This window comes from Poecile atricapillus, chromosome 3 (assembly GCF_030490865.1).
Source record: "Poecile atricapillus isolate bPoeAtr1 chromosome 3, bPoeAtr1.hap1, whole genome shotgun sequence".
NCBI classification, from domain to species: domain Eukaryota; kingdom Metazoa; phylum Chordata; class Aves; order Passeriformes; family Paridae; genus Poecile; species Poecile atricapillus.
Window position 1 is genome coordinate 65,370,508 of NC_081251.1, and position 21,375 is coordinate 65,391,882.

General features: G+C 39.1%; 1 protein-coding gene across 3 annotated transcripts in view; it reads right to left on the reverse strand.

The window, feature by feature from the left end:
- Window positions 1-11,917, reverse strand: part of PDE7B (phosphodiesterase 7B) — a 168,602-nt gene extending 156,685 nt beyond the window's left edge. For 2 of the 3 annotated variants that reach the window (XM_058833981.1, XM_058833983.1), the window contains exons 1-2: window positions 11,765-11,917; window positions 11,433-11,547 (exon numbers count right to left, since the gene is read on the reverse strand). In XM_058833981.1, coding sequence (XP_058689964.1) covers window positions 11,433-11,453 — 21 coding nt within the window. In that variant the 5' untranslated portion in view covers window positions 11,454-11,547; window positions 11,765-11,917. Of the gene's footprint in view, window positions 1-11,432; window positions 11,686-11,764 lie in introns of those variants that run through there. The other variant, XM_058833982.1, reaches the window with a different exon arrangement.
- Between the last annotated feature and the right edge of the window lie 9,458 nt (window positions 11,918-21,375).

The window sequence follows — 21,375 nt, forward strand, 5'->3', positions numbered from 1 at the left end:
CTTTTAGAGTCAGTATCAGATAGAGAAAGGTGCATTATTACAGATGTTTAAGATAGCGAGATACAGTGCAATTCCCCCCCTGCCCCCATCATTCTCTGTATCCACCCTTTCCCATTTCTTTCTCCTCTCTCTCTCACTCCCTGGCCCCCCACCCTGCCTGCACAATGGGAAGCAGAGCCACGGCTTTTGGGTCAGAGACAAATTCTCTGTGGGAGATTCTGCTCGCAGCCTGAGCTGTGCCCAGTGATGCTGAGGAAAGCTGAACTCTCAGCAGAGCAATGGGACCACTCCATTTGGCATTCCCTGCTCTGGGGGTGCCCATAGGAAACAGAGCTCCAGGGCATGTGATTTTTGCACCCTACCTGCTGAAACAAGCCTGTGCTTTGGGTTCAGAGGGAGATGGGTACAGTTTGTACTCAGGGTGCATATGGTAGGTGAACTGAACATTCATTTTTATTTTTTTAAATAGTAAAAATCAAATAGATACATGAATTCATTCTATCCTCAGTTCAAGAACTCCCAATCCCTACTACACAGAGCAACTTGCCATAACAAATTTTTTATTTTATGAAATGGCAAATTTCCATAGTAGAAAACTCTGTCAACATAAACTGCTTATACAAATGTTTGATTGTTCTGCAGTCAAATAACTAGATTCACAAAGCATAGAAAGCCTAAATACTGTATTTAAACACTAAATGATCTCTGAGTTAATAAAAATAATATTATCTGGGTTAGAAAATATGGAATGACAAAATTTAAAAGATTTATGCACAGAGAGGGAAGCCATTTCCAGAAAGTAGCCTTCAATACATCTGCATTTCTACCTGTAGGGAATACAGGTCTCTTACTTAAATGACTGTTACTGATCTTACATTTGACATACAATATTTTCACACTCCGCTGCTATTGCAACACACTTTGCAACATAGAGCAAGAGCCTTAAATAATCTCTTAGCTCAATACAGTTTTTCCTAGGCTAGCATTTCATTGGTATGAGTCTGAACATGATATCATGTTCCTATTTGGGATACAGAGTCTCTGAGACCATATCTGCTTGCCTTTCTCTCTTTCACTCTCTTATCAGTCACAATCAGAAATGCTTCTGACATCTGATAGATGAGGCTATACCTTCCTCTGAAGCAGGCTGTGCCTTCCTTCCTGCCTGCAGCACAGTGCATCGACTGCCTGTAACTCTGCTCACAGATCAGATGAGCAGTGTACCTGGAATGGTTCACAATCAGAGGAAAAGAGATTATTTTTCCTTTGATATTTCAATTTTTTAAAGTAAGTTAGATTAAAAGATTATCCCTAAATGCAGTAAGAGGGTAATTTTTTAGGAGGAGCAAACAGCTGCTGTGAATGTAATACAAAATACAAGGGTCACACTTTTCAAAATGAGCTCCCCAAAACATTTTAAAGAAGTAGGTAAGTTGGAAAATTCTGAATCTGGCCCTTGAAAGAATCTTCATTTAAAGTAAACGTGTTGGGGTGACCAAGTGAAACTAAAACTCTTTCTATGCCTCTATTTGTAAAACTAATAATGGTAAAGCCTCTCTTAAAAAAAACCAATTTTTGCTTTATTCATCAGTGTGTTCAGAAACATCCTCTGTCTATATGAGGTTTTTCACTAAGATAGCTTTTTATACTAGACTCTGAGAACACTGAATGCCATTGTGTGCATTAAATATGAAAAACACCTTCTATTTTCTTATACCATATACAGTAGTGTCACAACTTAGGCTGACACAATTTCATATCTGCCTGGGCTAAAGCTAAGGCCATTTCCTTTACATAACTGACTTTCCAATGCCCACCAGAACAGATTGCCCTGAGAGGTTGTGGAGTCTCCCACACCATGGATGTTCAAGAACTGTCTGGATGCAATCCTGTGCCATGCCCTCTAGGATGACCCTGCTTGAGCCAGGAGGCTGGACCAGATGACCACTGTGGTCCCTTCCAACCTGACCCATTCTGTGATTCCATGAGCTCCTCTTCCAGCTACAAGGAACTGCTGGAGGTTCACAGGCAAGATGCAGAGGAACATCCGATGGTAAACTACCTGCATGCTCAGCAATACTTGACTCTGAAAAGCAGTGAGGGCAATTTAAGGGACCAAATTTAAAGCACCACTGGTGACTTAGCACAAACATCTGGTGGTGGGCTGACACTTCATAAATGCTTTTGTGTTCCGCTTGTCGCTGAAATCTACTGTATCCTACATCTCAGAAACACCCTACAGTTCACTACATGGCACTTTATTTGTTGCCAGCACAGACAAATATGTGGTGTGTAAAATATGAGGGTAAAATATGTTGGATCTCATGTCCCAAAAAGAACCAAAGAGCAACTCTATTGGCAGCGTTATTCATATTTGATGTTTTAATGTAAATTAGCTAAGCCAATTTTTTCTCTCTGCTGCACTCAAGTGGTACTTCTCTGCAGAACTCAATGGTATCACAATTCGAATCCCAGCTTGCTACAGAGACTGACTTCCTATTGTTACATTATAAATTAATATCTTGTGTACCTGCAACATGGACAAGAACTCCCTGGTTCAAGGGCATTAGATTTGCTTGTGTTGAACTTAATAAAGTGTAAAACAGTTTAAGTAATGAAGAAGTTGTTAACATCAGATTGTGACTAATCTTCTGTCTGCTACTAGGAGAAAGAGCATTATTTCCCATGCCAGAACCTATAAATCAGTGCGGTGAAAATACATTTTTAAGACAAGTGCTCTCAGGAGAAAATAAGGCTTGCAGATTCACAAAAGAGAAATGCCCTCTTAATATAGCATTTCAGAAAGTGTCTCTAGAAATTGAGGAACTAGCTCAGAGGCTTCTGAAAATCTCCCAAAGTCAGAGCTGAAGAAGTTCAACTGTCAAAGTATTGTCAACAGATGACAATTAAAGTGTAGCTAGAAAGCACTGAGAGCTCTCTGCTAATTATTTTCTATGTCTTAAACATCAGGACTTTCTGAGATATTTTAGAAATTGGCTTGCTTATTGGCACACTGATTTTTATCAGCTGTCATAAAAAGGTGCAATGCCAAGCACAAATTGACATTGAATGATTTTAGCTTTATTTTTTTTGTGAAATGAGTTTTCACTAATACTTAGAAAATAGCAGAATTTAGCTCCAGCGTGTTGACACTAGTAGCAAACATGATTAAAATTTTAAAAAAATATTATCCAAGTGATGCTCTAAAACCATGAATACCAATTAAAAAATCCTAAGGTAGTGAGACCAAGCTGCAGTGGCATATTAGGTAGTCCAGATAACTGTGACGTTGCCCCCAAAGAGGCTTTCTGATCAGCTGACATATTAAAACATTATCATCCTCCCTTTGTCATATTATTGGATTTGAAACGATGTTTGCTATGGTGTTTAAGCAAAAAATAAAAACCGAAGCAGAATCCCACACTCCTTTGCTCTGGTAGAGAAGCCCTGAAGGGTAGAATTTGGGGAGGGATGAGAATAATATTAATATACCTGTAGTGCATATAAAAATCTTTTTTTAAAGCAAACGTGTTTCACATTTTTTATGTGTTTAAAAAAAAAGTGAACCCTACAAGCAAGTCTTCATGCAGAAATAATCTATTCAGCACTACAGGGATCCTACAAATAAAGTATGGATTGCTGATTTTTTTCCCTCTACTTATTTTGAAAATAAGAAGCAGAAATATAGACTCTGTTGGTAGGAGAGTGAGAAGAGGATTGCTGAACCATTTGGAAATTAAAGGTTTCAGTGACCTCTGACCTTTCAATTCAGGTGCCATAAAATAAAAACTAAGCACATGTTTCAAAATGGTCACTGGATGGTCACCAGAACTTCACAGAATCATCTGAGTTGGAAGAGACCTTGTAGATCATGCAAGTCCAACCATCTATCACTCACCTCTGCCCAAGGGCGGGCACCCACACCAAACCACGTCCCTGTACCCCTCGGTCCTCACAAGCAAGATGGACTTTCTGCAGCAGCAGTGAGATTTCCCCCCTCCCTATAAACTATATCAGAGCTTTCTTTTTGAAAACAGCTATTCATCGGTACAAAAGTTGTTCAGAAGGCAATGCTCATTTGAAGACAACACCCATCAGAAAGGTTTCTGGGGTTCAGGACAGAACTCCTGGAGCTGCAGGTAAATCTCTGCCTGAAACCACCTTTATGTGCCCCTTCAGCCGTGTAGAAGCTCAAGTTCCACTCTGGGGCTAAAGGTGGGGCAGTGGACTGTGGGCAGCCTCTGAGAGACCCCATGAAGACACAGCTCAACCCTTAGGGGACACTGCAGTGCTAATCCACCTCAGGAGAGCTGACAGAAGCAGAGAAGGAACCTGAATCTTTTCTTCCACACCTTCTTGAAAGCACTAACAACAGGCTATTGGCTACTTCTGTCTATCTGAGGCAGTAAGGGAAAACTTTTCCCACACAACCTCTAACGCACAGCAATTTTTCAGATCCAGCCATTTCATTTAGAGACTGAAGTGAATTTTAGCTTTTTAGAAAGCCTGGCCATTTCTATCAGCTTTGATGATGATATATAGGATGAACTTCCTTCCATGTTCTCATGTTGCACTGGTGCTTGTTACCATACTATTACAGAGGCTGTTCTTTGGTGGTGGATAGGATTTTTATAGTTATAGTTTCATGGTTCAAAGAGACAGCATGTTACAATCCTACTGCATGAAATTTTTCTTGTGATACAGCACAGTACATGTTGGTTCCTAAACAAAATTACTATTTTCCTGTCATTCCTCAGCTTTTAAAAACATTACTTACATAGCTGTAAACAGCTTAAAACAGATCATGGTCTGTTCTCAAAATGAGCAACATCAGCCTCTTCTGTATTACAAATATATAAAGTTTTGCAGATGCTAGCACATAAGAATTAAATGGAGGGATCTGATTTCAAATAAAATCTGGTAAACATTTCTTTCCTGTTGGAAAGGGAAGGAGAGAAGGGGGGATTAGAATGCGATGGAAGGAAAGAATGCATCACAGCTTCTGTGGAACCAGGGAAGCAGCCCTGCGGTACCACAGTGCTGAGGAAGTTGTGGAAAACTGGTATGAAACAGGTATGATGCAAGGTTAATGAACCTAAAATTTGATCTAACCATTGAAGAGAAGGAATGCATTTTAGTCCTGAAAGCTCAGTGTGTCTGATCTTTCACAGGTAGAAATTGATGAAGTCCTTTTAAACTCAGTGGAATCATGACATTTTACACTCTCATACAGCACTCCAACTTGAGTCATGTTTTTATCTTTTAGTTCTGCTTTTCAAAGCAGTCCTAGTAAAACAAACCAACTGTGCACTGGAAGAATTTGCTTGGTGAAGAAATACATTCCAGTTGTATCTTTCTAGCTGATACTTACAATTTGCTCAAGAAAATTATGTTTTTAATGAGAGAATTTTATTTAGTATTGTAAAAGCATTTTCAAGCGTTTTTTAATAAGTGTTCTCAGATCTGCTAAAGGAGAAAGCAATATGCTCTTTTCCCAAGCCCTGAACATGGAAAGCTCCTCTCTTTCCTTCACTGATATGTGCAAGTTCTTTTATTTATTAACCAGGACTAATTATTGTTTCCCTGGCTGTCCTGCAGTCTTCTAATGATGATATTGATTAAACTGGAGGTACACTGCCTAATTACAATTATGATGGCCATTCTGATGCTACTTGAACATTGTTATTAATAGATATTCAGATGTTATGGCAGGGTGTAAAACAAAAATGGAGTGCATAAGTCAGACAGAGCCAAGTCATATTCCAACACTTGAAACAAAAAGGACCCTAAAAAATAGCCTGTTTCAACATGATTTTCAGTTAACACAAAGCCAGAAGTGTGCTTTCTCCATGCAGGTATCATGCACCTGTTTTCATCTCCCTTCCATGTGTCTATATGAGATCTTCTCCTCCATCTCATCAGCCTGGCACACACCAAGCCCTCACTGCATCTAACCTTCTCAGAGGTTTAAAGCCAAGTGGATTTAAGCTAAGTAAAAGGCAAAACAAATATCAGGTGTTGCCCATCTTTAGTGTACTTCAGCATGCAGCTGCATACATGTTTCTCTACAGAAATACAAAGCGAGTTATGTCCTCTGGGGCTGTGTAAGCAGAGTTCCCAGTTGTCACTCTATACCCAGATCCCTGTACATAAAGGAGAAAATAGCTTCACCCTTTGGATGACAGCTGAATTTTTGAGAAAGTGAGGTGTTTTGTGTCAATGTGTGTGTATTTTCACAGCAACCACCTGGAGATCCATGCCTCTTTTACCAAGGGATGAATCCTTGCACACTCAATGGTAACGGCCAGCTCATCTTAGGACAAGCCCCAGATCCTAGCCAGTCTTTACATGCCCTGTAGGAAGTGTGCTAAGTTGTGTAGAGGGGAAGAGAAGAATAAAAACATGAGCATACATATCTTTTCTTTCGGAAATAATAAAGGGCAATTGCCAATGGGAGCAGAACTGATCGCACAGTAGATCAATACCATCCTCTGGAAGTTTTCTAGTTAAGTTGATGCTTCTTAATTTCATTTGTTCAAATGTATATTTCTCTAAGCCATTCTTGAGTTGCTGTACATTCAGTCAAAATGTGCCTACCTCCTGCTTTATTCTTTGGAAGGCAACGACCATCCCTTACAAAACACCTTTCCTACATACACACGGATTGCATCACAGACTCTGCTGTAAACAAACATGCAGTAAATTGTATACAGGTCCTGACAGCAGCTGCCCCACAAGTGTGTTTTTATGCCACCATGACAATTAGCTAAACCTAATTTGACAGGAGATTCTCTGCTCTTTTCAAAGCCTTACACTGCCAGCATTAACACACACCATAGTGAGATATTAGTTGGTGAGTTTTCTCATACCAGAAATTTTTGTGGGTAACTAATACAAACCTACAAAACTACAGAAAAAAATGCCTCTGCAACTGTTTCCTTCTAAATATTTGTTTCTACTTTATTAAAAATAACCTGCTCAAAAAGAGAAGTAAATCTTGCTGCTGGTGTCTGAGGGCAATTCTTCTTTAGCTAAAATGTAACAAATCTGTCTGTGTGTGTGACTGGAAGAATCCTGTCCATGCCCACCTATTAAGAGGAAGAGGTCATCAGCTATGTTTATCCATCCAGGCAACCCGGATGTCTTATTTGGCTGGACAGCAAGCTAGCAGAAGAATATCATATGCCACCACAAGACTATGTGACTTAAATAAGTAGCTAAACTGAGTTCTTATCCATCCTCACTCGCAGCTCCTACTGGGAGAAAGAAAAGAATAAAAGAACACAACTCAGTAGGACCCTTTCATTAGTTTAGTTTCTCTCATTTGACACAGTTTACCTACTTAAATGATAGCCCTAGACTTGACACTTCAAAGAATACAACCAATGACAAATGTGTATCAAAATTACTGCATCAATGGACTGATGATGCCACACCATTCAGTGTGTGCAACAGTAATGCTTAATTCACTTGACTCCTGGTTTTTGAAGATTGTCACAAACCTTTCACTTACAGTTTTGTCACTGAAGTCTGGCGTCTGAAGATACATTCTGCTCTATCTGATCTGGCTGTGATTTGTTAATTTTCTACTTTAAAACTGGAGGCTTTAAAACAGGTAGCTATCACTAGCCCAGACTTGAGAATTGTGAACCCTTGCAATATATCTTCTGAATCCCACAGTCTGTTACAGGATAACAGAAACAGCAGGGTTCAGAGCTCCAAATATTGTTTTCTAATGCAGTTTTTTTGGAATAGCACTGTAGTAAGAATAATAGTAAAAATTAAATTTAACCGTTCTCCACAGTTTCTAGGATGATACAGAAGAATTTCTTTGCAAAAAAACCTTGCAGAAGTTGACTTTGAATTTTCAAATTCTATGAATTAAATTGTCTTAAAGTTAAAAAATGCATTCTATCTCTCCAATTTTATACAAAGCTAATACTTCAGATCGGAAAAACTGCTACTATTGTCAGAAGGCACATTATTTGGTTTCCACTCATTTACTGTAAAACACAAAAGGCTGCCAGCAATCCTCATCTGATGGCATATGTGGTACCTGGCTCTGTGATCCATCTTCTCGGCATTATTCATCTTTAAGTGCCAAAATTGATGCACCTTGTGGTGGCCAGAGAGAGAAAAAGCATCAGAACTTCTGAACTTCTTTTGTACACTTAGGCTGCATCTGTGTCCCAGTGTCATCAAGCTATAAACTCTAAATAACATCATTTCTACACCCTGAAGCTAGTGACTGAAAAGTGCAAATTTCACACAAATTTCACAGAGGCAAAGCCAATATTTCACTGGAAGTGTAAGAACTGATGTCCCTGCAAGAGTAAGCCAGCTTTCTGGCTGAGGAACAAGAAAGATGTATTTCATAGTTCCAACATCTTCTACCCAATATGGATGTGAGAGGAGGAATACTGAACCATCATTTCATTACAAAAGACTTAATTTTGTTCTGGCAGCTAGCAGGACCGCAGCTGTCCCTTTCACTTTCACCCTGTGACAAGCACAAGGAATGCTGTAATAATTTCAAGCATGAAAATGGAGTAACAATGTGATGATGAACAACACTGAGTAGCTAAGAATTCCTATTTACATGGGATAGCTTCCTGGCTGCACCAAACTACTTGCTATTCTGTTAGACCAGAAACCAGAACCAATCTCATCAAGAGCTTTTGGCCATGTATCTACCTTGATTTGAGGAGAGATTAAGTCTCAAATATTTCTTATTATCATTAAATAGAGATGTGTCAGGTTTCACACTACTGACAGCAACGGCTTGGTTAGTAGCTGGCATTTTTGCTTCATACAGCTCCTATAAAGAAAGCTACCAGTACAAGAGCAGTTTATTGCCTGAGACTGAATAATTACAGGAAAACCATATATGTGTCATAGAATAACAATTTTCAGACCATTTTTCATTAAAATATGCTTTAGCTGTGGGTAGAAGAACTGTGTGATGAGTGAAAAGGAATTATATATGACCAAATGTCTCAAATACACATCATACTTGCAATGAAGACACTGGAAAATCAGTCTGCTACCATGACTTACCTAGAGGTCTGGTAAGGGCAAGCAGAGGGTTCAGTTTCAAAAGGGAAAAGTACATAAACAGGGGGAAAGGGGAGCTGCTGTTATAATGATATGTTTCTATACCATTTTACACAAACATTTTACAATTTTAAAAGGTAATCTGCAGTATACTGGATTAGTCTCAGCAGAGTGTGCCTGGCTCTGATGGAATCACTGGAACTTCACTGGTGACAACTCCTGTCCACCCTATGGAAACAAACTCAGAAGAAGCAGCCATTCATAGCCCATGAAACTTGTGCAATACACAATTTTTTTGAGACCATGTGAGTGCAAATCAGTCAGTAAGTGTTTCATCCACTGCAGAGAGGCCAACTTTAAATTGCATTTTTTCTAGATGTTGAATTGAGATTGTTTAGAGGAAACATTGCAGATAAACTTTTCTTACTAAACCAGGAGAACTGATTTCCTCAGCTGAAGTCCACTTACCATATTTTCTATTAGTACCACCACAAGCAGTTGCTACGGAACACATATGCACCAACGTGTAGATACAGAGCTTAAAAACAAAGCTTCTCTAGAAACTCTTTATCAAAATAAGTCAGTAATATAATTCTCAGAAATTATTATAAGCAAACATCTTATAGATTGTCTTTTGGAAACTTGAATATATTCATATAAATACAGGGTTTTTCCTTACAGAACAGGTTATAGTCTCTTTATGCTGAGACACATTCTTAGTTAATTTACAATCAATCATCTAACCAGCCTATATTAGCCTTTCTGAACTTGAGCCTAGAGAAGTAGTACTTTAGTTTTTGAAAACAGCTGGCAGTTCACATGGCAAGAATTTGGGGAGAGCTGAGGAGGAGAAAATGACATGGAGATTATAGAACAACAGTTCATCCAACTAGGCTTGACTTTGAGTTGTTGATGATACGAGAAAATACCTTACAGCATCTTCAAAGAGATGGGGCACTAAAGAGCTTATCTGTGACAAACCTCTTTGTTTCTGCAGTCATCAGTGAAGATACAGCAAAGGAAATGGAGGAGCTGCAGTTATGCATTTGCAATACACAAAGTCCTTGTTTTCCCACTAGGCACTGCAGAATAGCAATTGTCCATTCACAGCACATAGCACATCCTCTGCATTTCAGAGCTAATATTTTTGCAGTCCTTAAGCTAGCATGCTTCAGCCTAGTGAAGTTAATTTTTTTAACCCTATGGAGTGCACTGCAGGAGATAGGTGCGCTCATGTTCTGTTCCTTGTTAGAGGAATTGGTTTTTAGGTATAATTTTTAAAGTTAAACTGAAATATTTTCAAATGCAGAGGATTTATATCTAGAGCAACATTTCAAACAGCTATAAAAAGTCTCTTTCCACAAACTGGAAAAATATGAAGACTGCTGGTCATTGAACATATTTGTATATTAACCCAACTAACAACAGAAATCTCCTGTGTTGGCTGGATTTATTTTTAAGACTGCTTGTACACACACACAAGCTCTGACAAGTGGCTCTTCATCTTATAATTTAGAATCACGCTCCTGAAAACAATGTTAGTTTGATGGTAGTTGCTTTCATTTACTGCAGCACACATTGCCCACTGTGATGCTGCAATACTCACTCAAGGCAGATCACTGGCTCAAATATGAACTGAAGCTATATGCTATGAAACAGATGCCAGGTTACATCACTTCAACTCCGGAGCAAATTTCCACTTTTCTCTGTTTGGGTAGCAAAAGCTGTATGAAAACTGGTGTTGATATAAGACAACCAGCTCTCTCCCCTCCCAGTGGGGATCTGTTTCTTAGTCAAAGCTCAGGCTGCTTCTTAATTTTGAACTTCTGAACCCAAACCAAGTAAAGTACACTAAGCATGTATTAAAAACAACCCAACCCCAAAACCGGTACATGTACTCCTAAAAATGAGGCCGATATTCTTTTCTGCTTGACCTGTTTATTTCCAACTCTTCCTCCCTCTGCTCTAACTCTCAGAAAAACTCACAGCCCTCTCAGGATAGGAACAAGTTTCTGCTTTTTTCTCCCTTCATCTAAGCCAGACAAGTCCCAGGTCTCCTCTCCTGCCACAGAGCAATAGGAAAACATATAGAAAAATCAATCACACGTTCCCCAGTGGGGTCAGAAAGGACTACCACAAGAGATTCTTTTTGCAATCTTCTATAACCATCAAACGGTTAAATCAACATAAGTTAAAATTTTCATCTAGTTTGACTGAAGAGAAAAAGGGAGGAAATTCAAAAAACGGTTGCTGTAGTAACAATCACAAGTAAAAATCTTTTCCACTAAATAATAGTATTATCTCCCTCTCCCCCTCACAATTTTAAAACAAATTCAAAAAAACAATCATGCTGCCTCTTTTAGATTTGCTGTACCTACCTCAACCATTAAACAAGACATTTAACCATAGTGGCAGTTCTGTGACCTTTGAATTCCGTGAAATCTCTAAGCGGTGCAGCTTGTTCATGAAGACTTGTACTGCAGAATCCAGTAACTGCATCCAGGGTTGGGAACAGAAATAAGCAACGGCAGCAAACAAATATAATAATAATAACAATAATGATTAAAAATAAATCAATCAATAAATAAAAATTAAAAGGTTGGTTTTGCTGTTGTTTTGTTTTTTGCTTTTAAAGAGGGTGGGGGGGAGGGGGGGGAAGAAAAAGGAAAGAAAAGCTCCCCAAGTCCCCCAGCCCAGGGGATAGGAGCACCTTAAGAGGCAGAGGGCTGTGAGGAGCGCGCCGGAGCGCGGCGGGCCGGCAGTGGCGGAGCTGCGGCACTGGCTGCCCGTGCGGGCGCTGGCGCAGGCCGGCAGCGCTGGGAGGTGCCGCCGCTGCCACGGGCGCCAATCCCGGCCCCGCCGCCAGCGCCGCCGAGAAGCCTTTTCTGTTTATGTTTCCTCATTTCGGCAGTGACGTCAAAGGGTTTAGTTTTTCCTCTGCATGTGCTATTAATTTTAAACGACTGCTATGGGAGGAATGTGGCAGTGATTTAGGCAGGCTAGCCTAGGCGAAAGAAGCCGGAGTCGTGATTTATCTGTCCTGGATTCAGCTCTGAAAGATTTTGTATCCAGAGGTACCAGAAAGATCCAAAATATCCTCGCAACGTGGGGAAAAGCTATAAATATGCTTACATATATTGAAGCATTCTTAAGTATACACAAGATGTTTTGCAGGGAGGGCTGGGTCACCTCTATGGCTTGTGGTGCAAAATCAGACCCGATTCTGCCCTCGCCCTACAGTAAATCAGGAACTGCTTGTCTAAGTTCAGCAGTGTCACACCAGTGTAAACCCGCCTAAGGAGATAAGACTGAGACTACCGTACACATCCTTTTATCAGTCAGCAGGAGCTACTCTGCAGAGCTGCTTTCCTCACCCCATCCGAGGCACGGACGCCCTTGAGGGCTGATCCGGGCGAACAACTGCTCCTTCCAGCAGCAGAGCGCAGCCAGCTGTGCTCGCCTCCGAGCTCGGCTGTGAAACATCACACTGCCTTTATTTCCTACCAAAGTCCACATCAAAAGGCAAAAGGAAGGTAGAGCCTGGCTTTCAGTATAGCCACACCATTGACAGCGGAGAAGTCACGCTGCTGAAGCTTCGAGAAACAAATAGCCTTCATCGAGGTCAATTAGCATGGGCAAAAAGAGGCTAAATCAGCACAAGATAATTGATAGGAGGCCACTTGACAACAGTAAGTGTTTAGTTACCTGCATCATTCTAATTTTATCGATTTGTTCTTCTAGGGAATCCTTTCAAAGATCTCCGTCTATGAGGCATGATTAATTTCTAAAGTCTTAACGGTCTCCACAGTTAGTTTTAAAATACAGAGAAGTGCTTTTAAAAGTGGGTAGGCAGAAAGCTCCTGAGTAAGAAATTTCTTAGTGCTCCACAGAACATGTACAAATACAGTAGAAGTCATAGGAACTTCCCCATGACCACCAATTGATCCTACCAAAATACAGAGGGGCAAAATATTTAATGATTTTTGCTTACTGAAAAGCAAAATGCTTACTGTCTATGCTATCACTGTAATGCAATCATCTTCACAAACAAATGCTGAGGATTACGGGGATGTAAATGTTAGAATAGCATATTAAAAAGTATTAAATAAGTTAAATATTTACAAAATCAATTAGAGCACATTGAGTTCACTGACTGTACTTGGAGAACTGTATGAAGCAGTTTGAAACGCACAAATAGAAATAATATTCATAGCGCACAGAAAATCATCATATTCATCTTCACTCAGCATTGGTGAGCAGGCAACAGTCTGTAGTAATTTCAAGCATGAAAATGAAGTAACAATGTGATGGTGAACAACACTGAGTAGCTAAGAATTCCTACGGGATATCTTCCTGGCTGCACCAACATTTTGGGAATTGCACTTCAGGAACCAGTTTTGGGAATGTCAGCTGAAAATCAAATGGATTTCAGTGGGAGTAATCTGGAGTCTGTGAAGAAAGACTGAGATCGATGCTGTTTAGTCCAAAGAAAGGAGAGTTGGTAAGTATTCTTAATATATGAAGGGTATGTTTCTCTGAAAGAAAACAATGCTAGATAGAGTTTATTCTTTGGCCTGGAGACATTACCTGGCCTTTAAAATTCTTCACCCTTTATGGCAACATAGCTTCATCTGAGCTGATGATAAGTCTCAGACTGTGTTTGGAAAGCAATCAGGGCGGTGTTCAAAATCTGTGAAGATCTGTTCTAGAAACATGACATAGTAGATAATCAAGGTCCACTGTTTCAAGATGCATTCTAGCTCTGTTTTATTAGAATAGATCCATCCAGTTTGCAAAGAAGGAGGGATTAATTTTTTCTCCATATGAATTGTGGTTAGAACAAGTAAACTGCAGCAGAGGAACATTGTTTTACTTAGGAAAAACAAAAGGTAGGAGAGTGAAGTACTGAAATAGATGTGCTGTGATAGTTCACAATGTCTTCTTACTAGCTATTTTTAAAACTATGGTTCGTCAACTATTATTCATGAACAGTTTTGATACAGGTGATCCTACTGTGGAGTACAGATGTAAAAGTAGAAGATTTTCAAATGTCTATTTCAGTCCAATTATATTCTTCGATTTGCATTTTAGGATCAATCTCATTAACGACATCACATTGTGTTTCATTAATTAGGGTCCAGGTGTATTCTACTTTTGCACAAAGTCTTAGGTCTTGTCTCTCTCCTAAATAAATCAGCAGTTACTTCAGCCTCCTGCAGCCAAGTGGCCCCATGACAGTGAGTGGTCACTGTGGGTTTTGTGATGTAGAGGTTTCTTTGGTGAAAAGATAGAAAGGCCTGGAAGCACTTCTGATTGCAGTTTCTGTTTGGACGAAGGATCTTTATGCCTGCATGAGTAGATGCAAGTAAGGGTGGGAATGAGAAGGAATATCTTGGTTACCTCAGCATAGCCATGCATTTCCATGGTGGGGTGGGAAGGACTGATAAGAAAAAAATGAGCTCCACCTAGCAAAGAAAAAACTTCAGCATAGACTTGCTAATCTGATTTGATATATGCTATGATATCCTGTCAGGCTGGTGACATGCCTGTCCAGATAAACGTGACCTACACAGGCCTAAATAAAAAAGCTGAAAAAATGGGAACTGTGATTCTTTAAAAAAATGTCATTGAAGGAAGAAAAAAGAAAACAAAACAACTGACCCTCTAGACTGTAAACTGCATCTAAATAAACATAATGGAATCAGAACACCTAAAGAAAGATCCAAATTACAACTTAATTGACATAACAAAAACTTGGTAAAGTAGTGTCATGTGAGTATGTGACTGGAATACTAATGCCAAAGAGCACAGCTTGTTCAGGAGAAAGAGGAGGAAGCAACTAGAGGAAAAAAGGTAAAGGAGATTATGCCTCATGTCTCACTGAGATGTTCAGAATGCAGCAGGAAACATGCATTGAAAGATTGAGCAATAGTACAAAGAACAAGAATTATAGGCATTGTTGGGGAATCTGCTGCAGATTGAGGCAGATAAAGTAGATAACTCTTTTTGTTAGCAATTAGCAGGATTGTCCAAAGCATAGAGCTTGGCCAAAATGGGAAATTTTAGTCATACAGGTCTTTAAAAAAGAGCTGAGCTTGACTCAGATACCATGGTTCCTTCTCTCTGGAATAAGCATTAGAGTATATATGGGAATCCCTCAAATTTATGAGCCTGCCTTTTTAAGCAATCCCACTTGATAAAATAATTTATTTTACTTCCTTTTTTACAGTCCTGGGTCAGCATTGGAGATACTTTACTATTTGTTTTTAGCTATTCTCCTTCCTTGATATAGGTGGCACACCAAGACATGTTCTCCCTTACCATGGAATGGCATTCCTCTTCATGAATCTGCAATCCTTCAATTGTGGTCTTTGGAAAGGAAGATGAGTATTAGAGAGGCTGCTTAATTGGCCTCACCCAAACCACTCCTTATTCCCAGATATAATCTCTGAAACTTAAAAAAATTAAATTCATCTCAGTGCCAGTAAAATTCATTTGCACATGATTGAATGGCAGGCGCTGTGCATGGAGAGGCAAAAAGAGGGCTCCTTCCTCAGATACCTTCCACTTTCTTCCCGTTGCTTTATATCTACCCTGACCATCTTTAGGACAGGCTGCAGAACCAGATGAAATATTGCTCTTCATATTTCTCTCAATGACATCCAAATGGGAACTGGGAATAAGGAGTGGAAAATGAGGCATCACATTCAAGCTGCTACCACAGATGAGTGAGTTCCTGCCTGACTCTTCCTTTCCACTGTCCTCCGCTCCCCCCAAAAATTTCTCTGAATTGCAAAGTTGTTACAGTGATTCCCCAAAGTATTCCTACTTTTCCTTAGAGCATAAACATATAAATCTGAGGATGCTGAAAACTCTGTGATGAAAGTTGTTCTTTGTCAAGTCTGTTGCAGCTTTCTTAGGGCACAATAAAGGTGGACAAGTAGTGCAGAGTGACAGTGGATATCCATTCATGAAAACAAAGGAAGGAAAAGGTCAACAACCACAGTCAAACTATCATTTCAAGGAAGTTTATGCTTATCCCGTCCCATAAACACAGACACACTTCTGTGCCATCCTATGTAATTTCTGTTGGGAAACTTCTAAAGGCAAGTTTCTCCAGGCTGAATGATATGAAATTGCTCGTAGTGACTAGATGTTCAACGTTCTGTGCCTGTTTATTTACAAACCAATGCCTTCAGATTAGTCTAGTTATAGTTGCAATGAATGGCTGGAAGCATCCTTGGTGCACAGTTTGTGGAACAGACCTCCCTTACAGCTCTTTTCTTCTCCTGGGATCTGTGTGAGGTTTTTAGTGTGTTTACAGAGAGCCTGTGTGAACTGTCGGAAGCTGCTGTTGGCTGATACCAGCTGAGGTTCAGGGCTGTGTGAATGACCTGGGGCCACTGACTCAGACAAGAGTGAAGGCTGGTAAGGGCATGATGTTGTTCAGAGTGAGCTGGTTCCCACAGGAGGACACAGATTGCTGACATGACTTTAGGCCTCATTTATTTGACCTAAAAGCTGCTGTGCTGGTACATGATTTGGACTTCTGGGTTTCCAAGTGCTGTCATAAGAAGATTGCACTGCTCCCAAGAAAGGTGTCCCCAAAAGGGAATGCTCTCCAGCTTTCTCAAACTTACCCATGCAATATTTTGTCTGGCTTTCCAGCCTTGATGCCACCTACCTCTTGTCAGACACCTTTTCCAATATTTTCTGGCAAAAATTTCCCTCTAACTGTCCCCTATGCCCTATCAGAGTTCCCAATTTTCTTCCCATGAACTGCTGAGCTTAAAAAAAGAAAGAGTCTTTATCTCATTCTGTTCCTTTTAACTTTTTACTTTTCCTTTTTACTTCTATACACTTATTCATAGATTCAAATGATGGGAATAAAATGGATTTCTTTTTTAATCAAAAGAGAATACAAATAATTTCTTATCTATGGACAAGATACTTCATGTAAACAGCATTTGATGAGCTCAACAAGCATTATATAGGCTGATGAACACATCAGAAAGAGAATTTCAAATGCCCATTACCTTGAGACAGTGATCTGGACTATTGTGTGGACCTCAATTTTCAGCATAATTTTCAATGATGCTTGAATTAATGAAAAAAAAACTGCACACATGAATGTTATTTACTTATTTTGGGTCCTGTTAGAGTGTGTTTTCTGTTTTGCAGCATTTAAATTACTTCCAAAGTGTGTCAGTCAGATTGCTAAGTGAAGAGGACAACAGCACAGTGCCCTCAGAGTCAGGTCTCCTGGCCACAGAGCAGTGAAAAGCCCCAAAGTCAGTGAAAATCATCGCAGCAAAGGTGCAGTTCTTACAGCTACCACAGATGCACAGAGGACTCCATCACATGGGACAAAGGAGCTGACTCTCCATTCCCAGGCACTGAAAAAGAAGGGTGAGAAAACATTGCTGTCAATGACTCATATTTGTTTTAGGGATCAGACCATATGCAAAAACATTTTGTTTTGTCAGACCCAATATAATAATATTTGACGTTTGATTTCAAACCCAGGAAAACTGAGGACAGGTGAAAATAAATATTTTTCCTTGCCTGAAACAGAACAAGCTTTTATTTTGGCCAATCTTGACTACTTTTGTCTCCACTCTATCACTCTTAGGTGGGTGGCAAAACTTCCCCCTAAAAAACAAACATGTTCAGAGAAAATCTGATGTCGTAAAGAGCAGTAAGATCAGCAAATCCAAAACCCTGTCTTTTTATTACCAGTGTTACTGATAATTCTCCAAGTTGATCCAGTTGTAATTTGTGCAAGCAATTTTTTTATCTCCTTTTCAGTCAATGAATTATTTCTATGAGGCTCTTGGTGTTTAAAACAGTTGAAAAATAAGAACTAAACCAAAAGTAATGTTTTTGCATGCCACAGAGGTAGTTGAAACAATAGAAAAACAAATCAGATGCAATTCTGCATCAAAGGGTTACAAGCAGTGTCAGAAAGGCTAGCTTATCAACCAGTGAGACTAAAAATAAAGAAGCACTGCAAGAAAAAAAAATACTTTTTTGTTCAATTGAATATCTTAAATTCTATGGTCAATAAAGAAGAAAAAATAGGAAAAATAATCCTAAGGTAATTTCCAATTCAAAGCCTGGCCTTAATATTTAAGAATTTATACTACTTCACTGTTTTAGACAGATAAATATACAGGTAGATGCTTTCTTTAAAAATACCAAGGAACATAATACAAAATTCCTAGGTTTCAGTTTCAACATATATGAACTACAAAGAGCTTCATTCTTGCTTTTTACATTGTTTTTTTTTTCCTGACACCTATAAAATTTTAGGTGCAGGGGAACTATTTTTAAACTTTCAATTAATTTTAATACTTAAATGTTTTACTAAGTTTTTAGAATTTTAGGATCTTTTTCTTATTTCCATTGTATTTTCTGTGAAACAGGCATTACTTGAAATGGAGCTGAGGCCAACATCTTTTAAAAAGGATTATTTAGTCTATCAAAAACAATTTTATCTTTCAGAGGAAGCTAATAATGAGTAGCTTCCCTATCCTGTTGAATTGAAACATGGTAATGTGATCCAGCAGGTATAGGCCTTGAGGATAGAAAGCATAATGGGATATACAAATGAAAATAATTTGATTTTTCCCAGCAACTAGTACCTGCACATGTTGCTTTGGCCAGTATTATTGGTGTCCACCTTTCTTCCCCGTCACCTCCTCATTCCACAGCATGCAACACCCCCATGTTTTGAGATTCCCAAAGAGCCTACCAGCACTAAATGAGCTATCTGCAAACATTCTGTGTATCCCACAAGCTTGTACTTATTTCACGCTGAGTTTTGTCTTCAACAGACAGAACTGAGCACAAATTACTGTTCTGGTTTATGTCCTTATCAGAAAGGGGGAAAGAAGAGTAAGTGAACAGTGCCCTGGCTGGTGCCCTCCCCAGCACAGTAACTGCACAGACTGAGCAGTAACCACAAGTCCCTGAAGCATTTCATAATTTTATTTCATTGCATGAAATTGGTCAATGAAAAGACTAGTGATAAAACCAGTATAATCAGAAGGGAGAGAAAACACTCCTAACCCAAGCAAAAGGGACAAGTTCTCTTATAAACAAGAGCCAAATTCTCAGCAGACCTCAATGCTGATCTCTTCCAGACTGCAATGGCTGAGTCTTAATTTTTTGCATCCTTTTTTATCTTTTATCAAAATATCCTCAGTGCTATGTTGTCTGAAATTCAAGACAAAATGTAACTGCCACAGAAGAACAACATTGTTGGGGTCAAAACTTTATTTCTTAGCATCTCATATAAAAACACCTGTAGCTACCATCACATACATGTCAAACAGTCTACAAAGTTACAGCATATGTAGCAGTGCAGAATCAGTGACATTTATGCAGCAATAGATCCGTTGCTTTCAAAGAACAGTGATGATTTGCAGTGGTTTTCCACTCAGTTTGAGCCTTTAAATGAATCATAATTAGAAACTTTTTAACAGAAGAAGTTAAAACCAGTATGAATTCACTCAAATGCTAAAGATGTGAACACTAGATAAGGTAGGTAAGTCAGGAAAATAGTGGAAATGTATTGAAGATACATAATGGATAAAATCTTTGAAGTCAATAAGATTTCACCATGGATTACACCTGCTATACTTTATAATTATATACTTAGGAAGAATATATTCAGTGTTAACAGTTTGGCGATACTTCAAGATGCTAATCTTCACATTTTCACGTATATTCAGAAGCAGGATGAAAGGGCTAAACAGTTAAGTAAGACACAAAGCATGTAAATGTTCAGCTCTTGTTGTGAAGGCAGACTCATTAAGGACAAATACAGGTTGCTTTGATGCTGTGCCAAACATCTGTAATTTTGTAAATTACAGAATACAGTAACATTTTGAGACATCTTGCCTTGGCAATGACATTGACAGATGACAAACCATTGATTTTCTGTCAGCTGCTTTCTTCTTCCTTTTTCAGTTCTCTGATTCCAAACATCTCCAATCCCTGTCTTCACAGGCCTTAACCAAGACCATGGCTTTCCACTGGGTTTCTAGGCAATAGATGAATCTGGGTGATGGAAGTCATTATTCCCTACATTCCTCAGCTTATGTATCACTTGGAGGATGCCCCTCTGCACTGATGTGCTTTCTGGAGCTACTTCACATACAATTCAGTTTCTCTTGTTGTGAGGACTGTGACTTCCAAGAGAAGTGTCTCCTCCAGCAATCTGACTTCACCTACTCCATCCATCAATACAGTGTGTTGATTTAAAACTCAGGGTGTATAAGAACCTAGGTTACTGAAAATGTGTCAGCCTAGGATACTTGTTTCAACGTGTCCTTTGAAGGAACAGATTATTTTACCTGAATCTTGGATTTTATTTTTGTTTTATGCTATCCTATTCATACACATACTCCAGGCTTGCAAACAAATGTAAATGATGATTTGGAAAGATGGCTCCTTTCCTATGAAGTGCTATAAATCTTAGGATCCATCTTTTCTATTTTTTATTTTCTTTTTGATCTAGAAGTATTTTCAGTTGGTAATTCTTGTAGGACACTGGAAAAGTAAAGTGCAGTGACATTAAATGTAAGAAATTACAAATACACTTTTTCAAGGACTCATTACTCATTCAGTAAAAACTTTTGAGGACAAAAATGTGGTCCCAGATGGGGAGAATAACAATTACAGCAGTAACACAAGGATCTGACAATTTGAATATTTGTTTATTTGCATCAGAGGCCTGTATTTACACAGCAGTAATTACAAAGTTGTTCTGGCATTCAGCCACTTGACTACATTAAAGATAGGACATAGCTATCAAGGTCCCCTAGATTTTGGAGTCCAGGTTTCTCCTTTAGAGCAATTTAAGATGACTTTTTAATGGCATCAAATAGGGCTTCAATTAATGCTCCCTGTTACTGCATCTGAGACCCTCCTCCTATACACACACTTGTTTTATGAGCAAGAGTCATTCCCTGTGAGCTCTCTAGATTTAGCCTGTAAACCAGGCACTTGCTGTCCCTGCTTTGCACTCTTAAAATATGCAATCCCATTCCCAGATGCTTGCAATGCCAAGGTACATAAAGTGTAGCTGTCTTCTACGGTCCTTCTATCTGAATGTCACTTTCAGAGTCACAAGGTTTGCCAAGCACATGGAAATATGTTTTTACTCTTATTATCCAGCAGTAACTATTAGGAACCATGGTCAAGCCGAACTAGGACATTTAATCCATCTTCCAAGATTCAATAAATATTTAAATAATAGCTAGGTAAAGACTGCCAAAATTAATTTATTTTCTATGCAATTTTCAGGTATGGCTA